The 15,999-nt window shown below is 41.5% G+C and overlaps 2 protein-coding genes across 5 annotated transcripts in view; one reads left to right on the top strand and one right to left on the bottom strand.

The window, feature by feature from the left end:
* prepl (prolyl endopeptidase like) overlaps nucleotides 1-824 on the bottom strand; it is a 16,467-nt gene extending 15,643 nt beyond the window's left edge. For 2 of the 4 annotated variants that reach the window (XM_066678915.1, XM_066678918.1), the window contains exon 1: nucleotides 635-824. In XM_066678915.1, coding sequence (XP_066535012.1) covers nucleotides 635-748 — 114 coding nt within the window. In that variant the 5' untranslated portion in view covers nucleotides 749-824. Of the gene's footprint in view, nucleotides 1-541 lie in introns of all 4 variants that reach the window. The other 2 variants (XM_066678916.1, XM_066678917.1) reach the window with 2 other exon arrangements.
* A 464-nt stretch (nucleotides 825-1,288) lies between these two features.
* The window catches only part of camkmt (calmodulin-lysine N-methyltransferase), a 128,588-nt gene continuing 113,877 nt past the window's right edge, over nucleotides 1,289-15,999 (top strand). The window contains exons 1-3 of the mRNA XM_066679063.1: nucleotides 1,289-1,574; nucleotides 3,683-3,861; nucleotides 5,062-5,126. Of these exons, the coding sequence (XP_066535160.1) occupies nucleotides 1,473-1,574; nucleotides 3,683-3,861; nucleotides 5,062-5,126 (346 nt within the window). The 5' untranslated portion in view covers nucleotides 1,289-1,472. The remainder of the gene's footprint in view (nucleotides 1,575-3,682; nucleotides 3,862-5,061; nucleotides 5,127-15,999) is intronic.

Consider the following 15,999-nt stretch of genomic DNA (forward strand, 5'->3'; position numbering starts at 1 on the left):
GTAGGTGTGTGTGAGTGAATGTGTGAATGTCACTATGAGAAGGACTGGTGCCTCCTTCAGGGTGTGTTCCTGCATTGTGCCCAGTGATTCCGGACCCACCGCAACCCTGTACTTGATAAGCGGTTACAGACAATGAATTAATGAATATTACTGAATGTGCTCTGGTCACAGAGTGAATGTTGAAGGATAAAATTTACATTTTAAATGATTATAATTTATGACTGTTAAAAAGTTGATTCAATCATGGTTTGATAAACAAATTAATGCAAAAATATCATGAATAACAAGGTTTGGGAAATATCTTATCTGGCCATATGGGCAGCCCAAATGTAATGTTACTTAGGTGCGCACATTTATAAGATGAATGCATCACCCCTGGGACCCACTTATAGCTCATGTATCATCTACAACCAATGTAGTCCATGTTCTTCCCATGTGGGCCCCACTAGGTTGTCCTGGGTGAGAAGTGGTCAACGGCATCGCTGAACATTTCCACTTTGACATTTAAAAAAGGCAAGTTAACACAGCCAAGGTTTCTTACGTCATAAAACTACGGAACAAATCCCGTCAATCTGCGGGGCAGGGCTTTGTCGCTGCAGGCGAACAGCGAAGGCTGGGGGACTTGAACTCTTACCGCGGGATAAACTGTATAAAGTCGTCTGGCTGAGCGGCTCCATGTTCTCTCACTGTAGGAGCGAGCTGTGCTGAAGCTTCGCAACACTGAGCGCAGAATAACAAATGAAAACATTTACCGCATCTTAAAATATCTCCGTCCAGATTACAAGATTTCAGTCCACCTGCCTTTGGTTTATGTACAGTTTGTATGTGATGTTTCTTCTAATGGCTCAGTCACAATTGTCTCTCCCTATTCTCTAGCTACATTCCCCACAGAGTGCACTTTACAGATGATTTACATAATGACATAATGAATTTACGCTCAAATAGTACACTAAATATTAATCAATGAATTGTTCAATACGTATAGCTAAATAGAAATGCCTTTTAATGCGCTCGTTTAGCTCGTCTGAGGCCGTCATTTCATTGCCTACATAGTGCATCAAAAGGCAGATGCGTCCATTTGTATTACAGCCCAGGTTTACAAGAAAATCCGAAACTGAGCGACGCTGGAATATGACATTCAATACAGCCCAGAGTAATCGATTTGAAACCGTTAGTGTGACTATGGGGAAAAGTGTCGGATGCTCTCGAAAATTGATTATTATTCCTGTTCAGAGGAAGTGTACGGAAGCAGCGTGCTGTAGTGGAGGTGTTTGTGTTTGGGAACCGGCGCAGTGAGTGGGAGACGCTGTGCTTTATACGGTTTTTATATTTTCTACGGTTTTTACTGTTTTCAAGCGGCGTGGTGGCGGGGTTTGTATTGAATATCGTCAGCCCACCGACACAGTGACCGCATGAATACGTTATTTGACGTGTTTAAATCTCACGGACACTGTAGAGGGTTGAAGTGAGAGATGGACTCAGATGCAGCAGGTAGTAGTCCGGAGATGGAGGAGTTGAAAGACTCGGGCTGTGGAAGAGACGTGGCTCGAGCTCGCTGGACCATCCTCAGACAGGTGGGCCCGACAAGCATTTTAGTATTAGTCAAACGGACAGCGAGAGCTCACTTTTAAAGTTCCCATTCGTACATTGATTAACACCCCTACAATCATCTTTCTTAATCAATATATATGTAGAAGGAATTTTCCCTATTAATCCCCAGGCGTCTTCAAAGTACACGTATGTTCACACTTGGATATTTATGTGCGATTTCTTCCAGCTTCTAACTCCATTTACCCCCTTGTCACTCTTCTGCAGGTTAACGGAATTGGTAACGTAGATTTGTGACATATGAAACCCGTCTGTCTGAATTTGCTCGTTTGAAACTGTCTGCAGTACACTGCAGTTCCAAAGTCAAATATTAATTTACATGGACATGTTAGGATACACCCCGCCCCTGATTTTCGCTAGAAGAGTGCTTAAAACATGAGTGCCTTAGAATAATCTACACATCCTACAGTATTAAAATGGATGTCTGTACCCATATCCACAAGTGAACAGTTATCTGGGTTTCTTATTGAAATGTCTGTAACTTGTATGCTTTGGTCAAAATACCACAGGGATCAAGCACTACAGCAGCACATTCTCCCCTAGTCCTCCCCCCAGTCCTGTCGATTTCAGTGCCTGTTCCTTCAAATAAGAATGAGCCACAGCTCAGTTCAGTGCCAGAGCCCAGGAGCAAAAAGGGCAAGTTCTGATTTTTAGCCATTCCCTTTTGGTTTTCACCATATTTAATCAGTATTCTTAATTCTCCATACTTGCTCTGTTTAACCTTGTCTTTGCACTCTCAAATAAATGCGGGTCCAGTGCTGTGAATGTAGAAACTCAGACGAGGAGGTGGGACAATTTTAAAGAGTCTGCAGTCAGCATTAAATGCAGCACACAATCAGAACGACTCGTTTTACCCCTTGTGCTTGGTTGTTTTATTTCAAAGTTTGTGTGATGTGGACTCCAGATCCCCAATTTAATATGTGAATTCATGGTAACATTCTTCATAATATTTCACCTTTAGAACAGGGAAATAAATGTTGCTTGGTTTATAAGACATGATTTAATAGCATTGGACATCTACAATATATTGATGTTTATTCTGCTGTGTTCTCTTTAGCAGTTAGCTCATTATCAAGCAGTGTTCCCTAATTTCAGTCATGTAGGACACTTATTCAGTTTGTTGAAGCTGAAAATTGTGTTTTCCAAATTGGTTCATGCTTCTTTCACATTGTAAGAAAATGTCATGATTAATGGGCCAATAGAAATTATCCAAAAGGACTGGGAAAATCTTTTTATATTGACTTTCATTGACAATTAAGAAGGGGTTTGAACAAAAAGTCCACAGTAAGACTGTCTAATTCTGTCATTCTTCTAGGCCATGAGGGGATATGTGGACTTTTTGTGAACTCCCAGAGAGGGTGTACAGGATGTAGGCTACTTGCAGACATCATTTGTAAATTTACCTAAAATACATTATGAAATACACACGACTGCTTAAGCAGGAGCTGAAAAAATGTGTTGTTAATTCTGCACACTTTGTTTTGTGTCAGTATCGATATTTGAGATGCTTGTAGCAGTGATGCCTTGCAGATACGATGATAGGACAAGCACTTAAGTAAATGTCACAGAGCAACGGTTCAAGGTGAGTGAGTCCATGGGGCCGAAGTTTGGAGATTTACAGTTCTTAAAACTTTCATCTTTGAGAGATGGAAAAAGTCTAGCTCCTCTTTTAACTGATCTGGAAAAATCAGGAATTCAGGAATCCTTTTTTTCCCAAGACAACACTGAAAACACTGAACACTTTCACTGAAAATGGGACAAGAATAAAGTTTGTTTGAAAATCAAACAAAGCTGCGGTTGTTTTCTGTGTATTTGACATATTAGTATATGTATATAGTGTATATTAGTTTCACTGAAAGTGTTTGGGGTTATTTGGAAGCTGAGATGTAGACAATACAAATAACTTTGGAACGGAGAATGGACAGAACTTTGGAAGTTCAGAAAACATGATTCAAAAAACACTCAAAATAGTGAACGTTTTGACACATAGAAGTGGTTGAAAGTGTCAATAAATGAATGATGATGTCTGTTTTCTTTTGGTTTGAACATAAGCATTGAATCCCTCATGTTCCAGGTGTTGAAGCAGAGGCCGCTTGACAGTGCTGAAGTTCAGCAGGTGTCAGTGCGCAGGTTCTCTTCGTTCAACCTGTTTTCTCGGGTCAAAGTGGCTTCTTCAGAGAGTGATGATCCTGTAGATGGACAGTGGGTGGAGTACAGAAGTGCCTGCTTTCCCCAGTACAGTGCCTTTCTCAGGTTGGTAGACAAAGGTGTAATTTTAGCAAAGGTGCTTTTCCATTGGATGGTGTGATATGACATACACTTACTGATCCTGATAACCATGGTGAAATAGTTTCTCATTGCACAGAACGGAAAAGTAGGTGGAGTTTCCTGGAGAGGTGTCGGATGTAAATAACATATCATATGACATGTGTTTACAGTTATGTGACTGTGCTGTACTGTCTGGTGGAAAAGCATCCGTGTGCATAGAATGAGAAGGGAAAATAATGATATACTGAGATGAAATTAGTTATTTTTACATACATTCATAACACGAATATGATTATGGGCTGAAGCATTATTCTATTTATTAAGTTCTACGTTATGACATAAAAGCAGTTTTGAGCATGGAATTAAAACAGAATCACTCCAAAGCAAGTGTATGGTATATTTTGTAAAAAGAGAGTAACCCCTGGATGTGTATATAAATTGCAGGATTTGGGTTTTGCAGCCTGTAACATATTTGAAGCTGTGTAGAAAACCTCTAGAAAAGATATTCCAGAGTTTGGTGCCAAATATAATAAGAAAAGGACAAAAAAGGAAGGATACAGTAGCTACACAACATGATATAAACATCTGCAAAAGGACAAGGCTGGCATTCATAAAGAAATACCAAGTTGTCTGGAGCAAAAATATTTGGACAATTTTAGAGAAGTCTGTCAAATAAAAATGCCCAGATAAATATTTATCTATGTGATAAGAAGGGAAAGTTGAGGAAGGGGGTGGGAGCATGATATAGACAGTGCCATAGACTGAATAATGGGAAATGGATAACAGTTCTTCATTGATATAACTGATGTTGGTGGCTTACTGAAAATTATGAATAACCTTTGTCTAGCAAATAAATCAATATTAACTGGCGGAATTCTGTAGTGCAGCAGGACAGTGACTTGAAGCTTATCAAATGTTTAACCAAAGAGTTCATCTTAAATAAAAATATTGTTGCACTAGCCTCAGCCTTCAGATTCTTTCAAAGCCTCATTGAGTGTAAACTCATGTAATAATTACACCTCCAAAACAGAGTAGAAGGGTGGCCACAACACATTATAGTTTTCTCTGTAGCTTTTTGTAAATGACTGTTCAGGTTTAAAGGCTGTCGTTATGAGTATATCACTGTATAATCAATGCTATATCAATAGTAAACTTGTGTAAAAACTCCCCCTTTGCCTCCCTCAGAGATAACCTTGGTCCCATCAGAGTAGATGAGGTGCTCAACAGCTTTGACAACACCGGAAATGTCTGTGAGTACTTTCTCTCTGCACATGTACAGTATGTTGGAATACTGATGTTTCTGTGTATCTGTAATTTTTGTTTTTTTTTAACTTAAATATTAACTTCATTAGCACTCTGTGTTTACTGGCCACTTCATTAAGTCCAGACTAACTTAAATATAAGTGTACATTTTTAGAAAGTAGGCATATTATCAGTGATGTGTTGTTTAGTGTAAATCTGTGTTTACTTCAAAAATAGTGACTAATGCTAAAGTAAAGGTAAGTTCCTAAAAGAAATGCTAGAGTAAAAGAATAAAAGTAGTAGCTCAAAAAACTTAAATAAGTACTAAGTAACTTAAAGAACTGTAGTGGAACATCTTATACATTCAATAAGTCTCAGCCTGTGATAGGTGCTGATCTCCTTTTGTTATTTCATTGTATTCTTTTTGGATGCTTTAAAACTAAAATAGATAGACAAAACCTGAAAAGACAATATTGTGCGCATTCAGAAGGTAGTAAATATGGTGGCACCAATAGAGCACAGATAAAATTTTATGGGAAAATTAAAATGGTTAAATGTGCATTATACTTGAGTATAAATAAAATTACTGTGCTATCCAAATGGGTACTTGAATAATCATGTTGTTTGTGCTGGTTGTGTTGTTTTATGTATCAGTGGCACTTGGGCTTGAAATCCAGAAACAGAGAGTTGGTTTGAGTTTAAAATCTGAACGTTTGTAAAGAAAAAAAAAAAACAGGACGGTTTGAATATTAACAGATTACAATTACAATCTCTTACCCTACTAAAGCAATGTGGGAGTAGGAAGTTTAAGTGTTTTGATTATAATTCTGCATTAATATGTGCTTATGCTGTACAGGGAAACATGGAACATGGTTTGTGGTATTGGGTTCAAGCTGCAGATCCTGTAGGAACCACTGGCAGGCACACTTGAGCAATTAGAGGTATCTAATTTGTCCTTCCAGTGAGCTGGAAGTAAGTGTGCAAGATTTGTTTGGAGCTGAATCTGCTGAACCTGTCAGAGGAAATCATGCTGGGTTGTTTGACTCATATTAGGCCTATACACTCAAAAGAGTCCTGAGTGTTAAACAATTACACAGCATCATAGCATAATGTCCATAGGATATTGTACTTCACAAGCAGTGACACCAAAACAAGCCCTTATTGATGATGTCATTCGGTGAGCTTATGCCTGCAGTTAGTATGACCATCATAATGAAATCTTACTTAAGCTGACTGACGACCTGTGGCATTTAAAATATCAGTAATTGAAAATATGTAGTCCAAATTTTATTGATCCCTATATTTGTGGCATTTTTTTGTTACACTTATATCCATCAATACAACATGGATGCTGAAATTTTTGGAAGTTGTTACTTGTGTTTTTCTCACTGTTTCTCTCATCTACTTCCTCCCTCCCTCCCTCTGCAGACTTTGTCTCTCCTTTTGTTTTTGTTACCAACTGTGAAACACAGCTAAAAAACATGTGACTCAACAGGCAGTACAATGTCCTGTTAGGCGAAAGACCCCCAACTATACGGTGGCTTTCAGTGAGTTAGTCGCCCCCCTCTTTGCTATCTCTGCTAACTACCTTGTTCCGTGGTTGGATTAACAAGAGCTGGCAGCATTGCCTCTCTTTGGCCCGCTGCCCCTCTTCAAGGCAGGGTCATCCCTTCTCTTTTCAGGCCTTTCTCTCAACCACCCCTAATTGATCTCATGCATTGGTAGGTCCAAACATCTCCCCCCATGTTCTTGTCGGCTCAGCTGTCCTGGTGCATTGTCTGAGGAAGGAGGGGGCTGCCCTTCTATTACCTATGCTTCATACCAAACTCCAAATCCTCGCCTAAGGACTCAACTAGCCTAAAAGTCTCTGTGTCCTCTGAGGTGCTGAATGTGGATTACTTATCCAAATGTATGGATTAGGGTGATCTGTCTCATCAGGGCTTGGAGGCCTGCTCGTACTGTGGATTTAAGTGCTCTTGTTTCCAGCAGGGATCAAGAGGGACACAATAGGTCTTATCAGAACATGCTGGATGGACATGAAGAGCTTTGGAGAGGCTTGTTGACCACTAGCATGGACTCAAACCTTCAGCTTTTCCTTCCCTCACGTGTTCGGGTCATATGTGCAGCAGAAAAGGCCCTGAAAAATGTATCCTCTATTCTGAAGGAGAAAAGTTATAGCCAAAGCTTTGGTTTTGGGTTTAATCCTCTTATAGTTTAAGAGATGCGTACTAGTCTACTTTGCTAATTACTTGTACCACTAATAGAATTCCTCAGTGTGTGTCCATTCAGGGTCATATGTCAGGGGTCTTGACTTCCTGTGTTGGAGTGAGGAGTTAAGAAGACTCCACATTGAAGTGGCCTGAACCTGATCACATGACAAGAGGCTGGACTGGACACTTTAGACATGAATCTGAGCCCCCTGACCTGCTCTCATATTGTTGCTCTGATCAGGCTAAGCTTAGTTTGTATGGTTGCTATACATGGTTTGCCTGGTCAATTGTTTGTGATTGTTGTGTAGCTGACTGTACTGTTGTATTAGTCTGAGGCTTAAAGCAAAAAATGGAAAAATCATATCATTGGCCCTAAAGGTATTAAGTCAGATTAGTCTGGTGTCAAAATATGCCGTCTTTAGCCTCCAGTCTAAAACTAAGAGGCTTGGTCAGACATGCTAGGCTTCCTCACTTTAAAAAAAACTTAAAAGAGACCTCTAAGCATTGAAAATCATGAAATGGGACGAGGAATTTCGTGCATTCGCTGGATTAGGAACAGCTACCTTGTTTCTACACTCCTACAGTGTTTCTACACTGTTCTTCAATGGTCAGTACCCCCACAGAGCAGGTATGGTTTGGGTGGTGATCCATTCTCAGCGCTGCCTTGACGTTGATGTGGTGGTGGTGTGTTAGTGTGTGTCGGGATGCTATGCGTGGATCAGACACAGTTGTTCTGCTGGAGTTTTTAAACACTGTTTCCACTCATTCTCCACTCTGTGAGACACTCCTCCCTCGTTGGTCCACCTTGTAGGTGTGACAGTAGCTCATCTGTTCCTATGCCGTTTGTGTGGGTCGTCCTCTAGTCCTTCATCAGTGGAAACAGGATGCTGTTGGCTGGATATTTTTTTTATTGTTGGGTTATTCTCAGTCCAGCAGTGACACTGAGGGTTTTAAAAAACTCCAGCAGCACTCCTGTGTTTGATCCACTCAGAACAGCACAACATGCACTAACACACCATCAACACGTCAGTGTGAATGCTGCTCTGAGAATGACCCACCGTCCAAATCATACCTGCTCTGTGATGGTCATGTGCGGGTAATTACCGTTGAACAACAGGGTGAATTTGGGGTAAGAATGTGCAGTTAGTAATTATACAACTACAAAGTGCTCCTGTGTGGTCAGTGGAGCTGACAAAATGGACAATGAGAATAGATGCAAGGTAGGTGTCCCTAATCCAGTGATTGTTCAGGGTATGTTTGTGTAATTCAGGGTGGAAATGTGTAAATTACTGCCCAAATTATTTTTAACCACAAGAGGTGCTACAGTACCATCTGTGCCATAGCTCTTAGTGAATTTCCTCTTTTACTGTGTGTGTGTGTGTGTTTAGAGGGTGTGTTGTACACACATATTTGTTTATGTGGATGTTTGCATGCCTCCTGTGGTCTCTCCTCCCACCCCTGTCTCTCCCTCTCTTTGCTAGGGCAATTATGCAGATTTAGGCCCACAGAATGCTAATTGCCTTGAGTGAGACAATAGCTGTCCAGCAAGGCCTGGTTAGCCCCCTGGAGCCCTAGGGGGGTCTGCTGTTCTGACTCTATGACACTTTACTCCTATACTGGTAATACTTAATTAGCACTTCTCTCCGCTGATGTTTATCGGGCGACTTGCTGACCAGACTCTCACATACAAAGGGCCCGTCCAGCATGTGTGCAGATGAGTTGAGGTCAAAGTGCAAAGCTCCTGATCTCATCATGAGCGATGAGAGTGGCTTACATGAGTCGGATGCTTTAGTGTTGAAAATGTCAGAGCAGGGTCATTATTCATAATATAACCCACAGATGGCTCAGTCTGTCTCAGGCTTCCTGATTGTAGAGAATGCCCAGTAGATATGCATATTTTTAATGTTATATGTGTATTAATTACGAGCTTATATATGGATGCACCTACTCCTTATATCTCCACAATAAAATATTAGATTTTAGAAATTTCTGCGTTTATTATTGTCATTACACTGCTCTTTTGTCAGAGATATTTTGTAGTATTAATGCACTACATGAAAGTCATTAATTTCTCAAATACCCACATTGCATATGGTTGAGTTGTTTAAGTTAATAAAATTATATTATATAAACCACTTAAGTGTATGTATGAGAACAGAGCAGCGCCATAGTGTGAGGAATCTCCTGTGGCACCAGCAGCCAGCCTGAGCACAACTGTAGTGGTGGTGAGAGGAGTTTTAAGGAAATTAAATAACAGAATTAGACTTTGCAGCAGCATTGTGCACAGCTCTAATACCCTGGTAATTACAGACATACTTCAGCGGTCAGGTCACTCTCTTTCCCCTGTCTCAAAGATCCCTTCCAGTCAGGAATTAGAGAGAGAGAGAGAGAAAGAAAGATAGGGTGGGGGCGAGAGAGAAAGATTGCAGGGGAAGAAATAACAGCCTAGAATTCACCCTGCAGTCTTGGGTGATTATTGGATTTTACTGCTCCCCTTCATTTCCTCCTCATTTTTGGATTTCAATAAACCCCTTTCTCTTTTGTACTAGGTTATGTGTCACCGTGTCAAATGTTCACAGACCACCTCAGTATGGAAGATAAAATGCAGTTGCTGCTGGAAGGTGAAAAGTGAAATGTATATGTATTTGTTCTATAGAATGGTTGTTCAAAAGGTACTTTTCACTTCACAGAATTTAAACCTGCTAGCGGTTCTTCTGAGGATTTTATTTGTACCGGGGAATGAATTACACAGTGATTTTGTAAGTGTTTTTACAAAAAAGAGCTCTTGGAGATCTTCAGAACCTTCTGAATGTCTATGAAAGACATGATTGTTTTCTGCCTAAGATATCTGAGTGTACCTGGAAAGGATCTGAATAGTGAAGAGGAATGAATTTGTTTCTATATGAGTCAGCTTACCTGCTGTTGCAGGGCAAGGTAAACGTTTTGTTTCATGCTGGGATAACTCATTCATTCATTCATACTTTAGCCAATTCGTACTGGTCCATGTCACGGTGGATTTGGAGCCTACCTGGATTCAGAAACGCCTGTTGGGCAGGGTGCCAGTCCATCACAGGACATCACAAACTCACCCAGTCGCGCTCACACTTCTATGCGGACAATTCCACGCGGCCAGCACACATACCAACGTGTTTTTGGATTGTGGGAGGAAATAGGAGCACACAGACACGAGGAGGAAAAACCTCATAGACAGTGACTTGGGGAAGGGGTTGAATGTAGCAGCCTGCGACCTTGGAGTGTGGCAGTGACACTACATGAAGCTCCACCATATTACCCCTATTTGTAATTTGCCAGTTTCAAATCTATTTACTGTCACAATTTTCTACAATTCATGGCCCAACCTGTTGTGTATTGTTCTTTTGAAAACTCAGAATAAACATAAACAATCCTCTAATTGCACAGGGTGCTGCCAGCCTTGGGAAGTGGGATTGAGCATTTGCCACCACTTCTTTTTGAACTGTCCCTAAAGTAATGCTGCTAATCATGTTAATGCACCTGAGGAGAACGCAAACTGCTGAGATATGGCATATCAGCTGACAGACCCCCAAGCTAGCCACCACCATAAGTAGAGTGATGGGGAGCGGTGTAGATTTCCTACCCACCCACAGAGGGAGGTCAGTTGCAATCTCCTGGACTCCTGGCCTCAGACAGCTGAGGTTTCAATGGGGATCGAACTAGTGATCTTCTGATGATAGGGTCAATGCTTTGAATATTGTATTCAACTGAAAATATGTATATTTACACTCTGATGTAAATGTTGATATTTAGGTACAAATATGTCCTTGAGTAGATTATATAAATCTCAGATTTTGGCATTTACCAACCCCCCCCCCAGCACCCCCCCCCCACACACCCACCTCTTGTTTTTTTTCTGCACACTTTTAGAAGTTGGATTATTTTGAAGTGTTGTGTAAGTTTGAAAGTCAGAATGAAGGGACCCTAATTGAACATTAGATTAGCACATTGACAGGAAAGTGATGTCCTACAATGGTTTTAGAGGGCAACTGTTTGTGTCCTGAGGCATATGTGTGTGTGTGCATGTGTGCGTCTGTGTTTCTGTGCCATTAGAGGGATAAGTGATTAACGCTCTGTAGTTAATTTGTCTGTCGTTGCTCTGCATCCATCAGAGTGCATCTCTCTGCCGCCCCATTGGTGGGCTAGTGGACTCCCCCCGAAGCTACTGTGCACCCCCCAGCTCTGCCCCCTGTAGCCGAACCCCTGTTTGCCTAGCAACTACGTGAGCTTTCCTGTTGCCTTAATGTACTTGATGATGTTTTAAAACAAATAGATCATTTATCTGATTAGCGTCTTGGTGGAGAATGAGGCTTGTAAATGGCCACCTCTCACTCAGAGTTTGGGCAGCACTCCAAAAACCTGACACCAAGCAAAGGGTGTGTGTCTGTGTGTGTGTGCGCGTCTGAGCATGAGTTTGTTTTAAGGGGACTGGGGGATTTGGATGGTTGTCTGCCAAAGCCCCACTGTGTTTCTGTGAACCCACTTACATTTGTGTGTGTGTGTGTGCGCACCTTAGCGGCCATTCTGTTTTTGTGTGGGCTAATAGGTGTAGTAGTTTTTAGTGCTGAATACCCTTGCAATGTGTCAGGGTTTGGGTGCAAAGTGTTTACAGCATGTGAGAAAATGCGTACCAGCTTGTTACCAACACCATGAAGCTCTCAGACAAAAGATATGAATCTTAACCCCTGAAAATGAACTAGAACCTTATTTGAAAGAAAATGGCAGCCGTGTAACCATTCTATTCATCTGCTATTAAAATGCTTATTATATATGTAACCGTCGAGTGGAGAACAGAGATGTCACTTGGCTATATTAACAGCATGATTGCCATGACACACTGTTATGAAACAAATGAAATATCACTGCAATTATGCATTGGAATATCTTAGAGGATAACACTACTGTTCTCCACAAATAGTCCTTTTCCACCAAAATAACTCTGGTTCTTGAACCGGTTCCTTTTTGCATTCTTGGAAACTTGGTTCTATCCAGTGAACCAGCCCCCACTTCCACCAGTTTGGGTAGACTAAGGTTTGTTTCCTGGCTTGGGCTGGAGTTTTTAGACTGCTAATGCTACATTAGCCTTCCTATGAAACATGATTAAAACTAGAAGTTGCTCTGGATTATATAAAGAAAACAAAGAAGTTCATTGTAGAGAATGGATTACTCAAACCACAGAACTGACTTATCAGATGAAGACAACAGGCAGAGAGTTAAAATTAGCTGCCTAGCCTACAGTTTGCTTTGTATCAGCTTTTAGCTCTAGCCAAAAAACTGTAAATAGTGTCTTTTCTCCTGGAAAAAAAAAAGCTAAAATCTGTGTTTACCCTTTACACTTCATTTTGACAGTAGTGTTAAGTGTTACATCTATGCTAGGAGGCTAGGTGGTGTGGTTAGTCTAGCTCCTTGACACCACATTTGTGGTTCTCTGATGAGATGCAGTGACAGATGACATTTAAAAAAAAAAAAAAAAAAAGGATAATCAATATATATATTTTAAATGTTTTGGGAAGCCATTTTTCACCAGGTGCGTATTGATCAGTGTTCCTATATGTATCTGCAGTGGTTATAGAGACTCTGTAATTGTTATCAAGCTCCACTGCTCACCCAACCCCACCCCATTCTTTGTGAATGCCACTAGAATGGCTGATGTCTTCTTTAAGTGGATGTCACCCTCAGTTCAGAGGGTACACTTTGGGTAGAGATCTGCTACTCCTGTTGTTAGAATGCCTTTTCTTGTGTGTTAAGAAATAGCAAGTAATAATATGCGATAATGGTGTGAATTATAATCGGAGATGCTTCAGTGTATTCAACTGACACATATGTCATCCAAGTCAATCAAGTTTGTTATTTTGCTTTTCCTTCACATCCATTCTCTCTGAATCTAATAGCTATTTTGGCAAGGCTGTAAGGTCATAGCAGGCTAGTCGACCCAGTGCTGACTGGCCCCGTGTCTCTGGGACAGCTGATCCGAGGGGTCCTGAGCCCCCCTCTTCCCCACCCTCCCCTCCTTTGTGTTTGGCCAGCCAGCCCGAAAGCCGGGGGCCTGCTTGGCTCCTGGAGAGCGCTGGCTCAGAGAAAGGGGAACGAAGAAAAGGAGAGAAGTAATTACGTCCAGTCATTGAGTTCTGAAGATCCCCCTCCCTCCATTTCCACCACACACCAGCACCACCGCCACTGCTAACCTACCCCACCCAGGTTCATTAGGGGGGCCCTGATCTGGCGACAAAACGCCGGCCATTTGGAACGAAAGGAGCAGGAATGTTTGGGAGGAATATGACACCTCCGGACCCTGTGCTTGCAAGAAGAGAAAGATTAAGAAGCTTCCATCCCAAGCTGCTGGGTTATTGGGGTGCGTGAATGGGGGGGTAGTGGAGAGAAGGCCTGATTGCTAGGTTGGGCCTTTTGTCTGCACTTTTTCACATAGACCACAAGTCGCTTCACATCGCTGGCTTTTGAGGACAGGATGAAGGCCCTCATTCTTTTTTCTTTTTTTATTTTTTTTTTTTTTGGTCCACAACTCTTCCCCCTGTCACTTACTCTTGCACTCCTTTGTTCATTCTAGATCTCCTTAATTTATGAACTTCACCCCTCTTCGTTCACCTCTTTAGGCACTCTTCCATGGATCCTCATATGACTTGAAAAATTTTTGTGCGGTAGTCTGACAGACTTCTGATTTAGAAGAGGACCAACAGAGGTGTGACCTTAAAGAGTAACAACACAACAACAACATTTTAGTGTTAAGCAACTACCAGGGTAGCATTTCCTTACCCTCTCTGCTTCAGGGTTCAGGGATAATGGCAGCTCGCTGTTGGACACTATGGAGTTACATTGTCCGAACAACTGCAACATTAGCTAAGCTATCAATAAGTATAGCTTAGTTACCATACCATGCTAGAAATAACATTAGCTTAACGTGTAAAATGGGCACCTGTACCGAATAGTCACTTCCCAGTAAACATATTGATTTCCTTACATTATTCAGTCAAGAATTACATATAATATCATTGTTATTACATTGTTGATACATTGATGAAGGCTGTTAATGTTTGCTGGATACTGGTAAGCTACTCTACAATCATCACATTTAACTGGGCTCACACTAATGTTAGCCAAGTTAGCAGTTGCACGGCAGAAATAATTGTTAGTAAGGAAAACATAATTGTCAGCAGAACAATCATTTGAAGAACAAAACTGGTGGCAGAACCGCCATAGCTACATAAAGATGTCTGGTGGCACTGAACCTGTTTTTTTTTTTTCTGAGAGATGTGCCGGCTGAGTATATCTGATCAAAAGGACTATGTGTCATATTAATAATTACTTTCAATGGTGTTGCTCCTTTGTTAGACTAGTGTAATTATGCACCATCTACCAGCCATCTCTTTATGCATACAGATCATATGAGTGGTCCTGAATGTTTCGGTCCGATCACAGCAGCTCTGCCTATCTGTGCCTTCACCCATAGAACAGACAGCCGTGAGCAGCCATCCACTTTTCCGCCAGTTTGGTTCCTGTCTCATTGTCTTGCCAGAGCCGTGATGAGAACTAATCTGCTGCAATAAGGAGAAGTCATTTGTTAGCCCCAGCCCAGGGGTTCATGCTTCACAAAATGCATTGAGTGGAAATGACCCAATCAGAGAGAAGGCGAAGGGAAGGGCATTTTTTTTCTTTCTTTCTTTTTTCCCTCTCTCTCCCTCCCCATTTTTTTCTCTTCTTCCTCCCTCTACTTGGATGGGGTTTGCTGGGGATGGGAGGGGAAGCGGGGCATTACTGGTGCTTTCTCCATCCCCTCTTCATCCATCCGGCCCTAAGGATTATGGGGGACTGATGTGGCGCTGGCCCAATGACCAGATGATGCCATGCCTTCCCACTGAGCTTTTCAAGTGCATGTGTTCATGTGTATATGTGCGCATCTGAAAAGGAAAGGTGAGCCTCAGATGGGGTGTTACTGAAGTCACATCCATAGGAAATGTACTGTGGCTTTGCACTGGTATGTGTGTTAAGTTCTAGGTGTGTATTTTAAGCTATCTGATCAAAATAAGTGCAGAGAGACAGGTTCTATTGTTTTATTCCACATCATGATGTACTCTTGAAAGTGTGCCAATCAAAGAGCTGCCAACGCTCAGCCCTCGTATCTCTCTCTCTCTCTCTCTCTCTCTCCACTGAGACACTCAAACACACACTCTGTATAACTCTTCACCTCACAAACACGCACGCATCGCTCCTCATACACACTCCCACATTCTCCCAAAAACAATGCAGATGATGCTTTTCTGCTGCGTTGCCAAGTGGCTTTTTACAACTGTTCCACAATGGAGAAGCTAATTACTGTAGATTTGGAGAGGTGGTTAATTGATCGTGCTAGCGTCCTAATTGCATCTCTCTTACCTGGGGCCTCTGAAATGGCAATAGCTGCCTCGCATACGACCTCTGTGCTTTAACTCGGAGTGAGAAACATAGTGTTGCAGCTAACAGCATTACTCTTGGAAATGGTTGAATTTGGGACTAGTTATTTTAAGTCCCGCAAACCCATGTCTAGATCTTTGAAAGTAGGTTAAACTGGCTTTTGTTGGGACAATAGAGAAATGTGTCAATTAATACCCTGTGAATAAATTCCTTACCTTCTTTAAGATGATAT

The sequence above is a fragment of the Hoplias malabaricus genome, chromosome 8, assembly GCF_029633855.1.
Source record: "Hoplias malabaricus isolate fHopMal1 chromosome 8, fHopMal1.hap1, whole genome shotgun sequence".
NCBI classification, from domain to species: domain Eukaryota; kingdom Metazoa; phylum Chordata; class Actinopteri; order Characiformes; family Erythrinidae; genus Hoplias; species Hoplias malabaricus.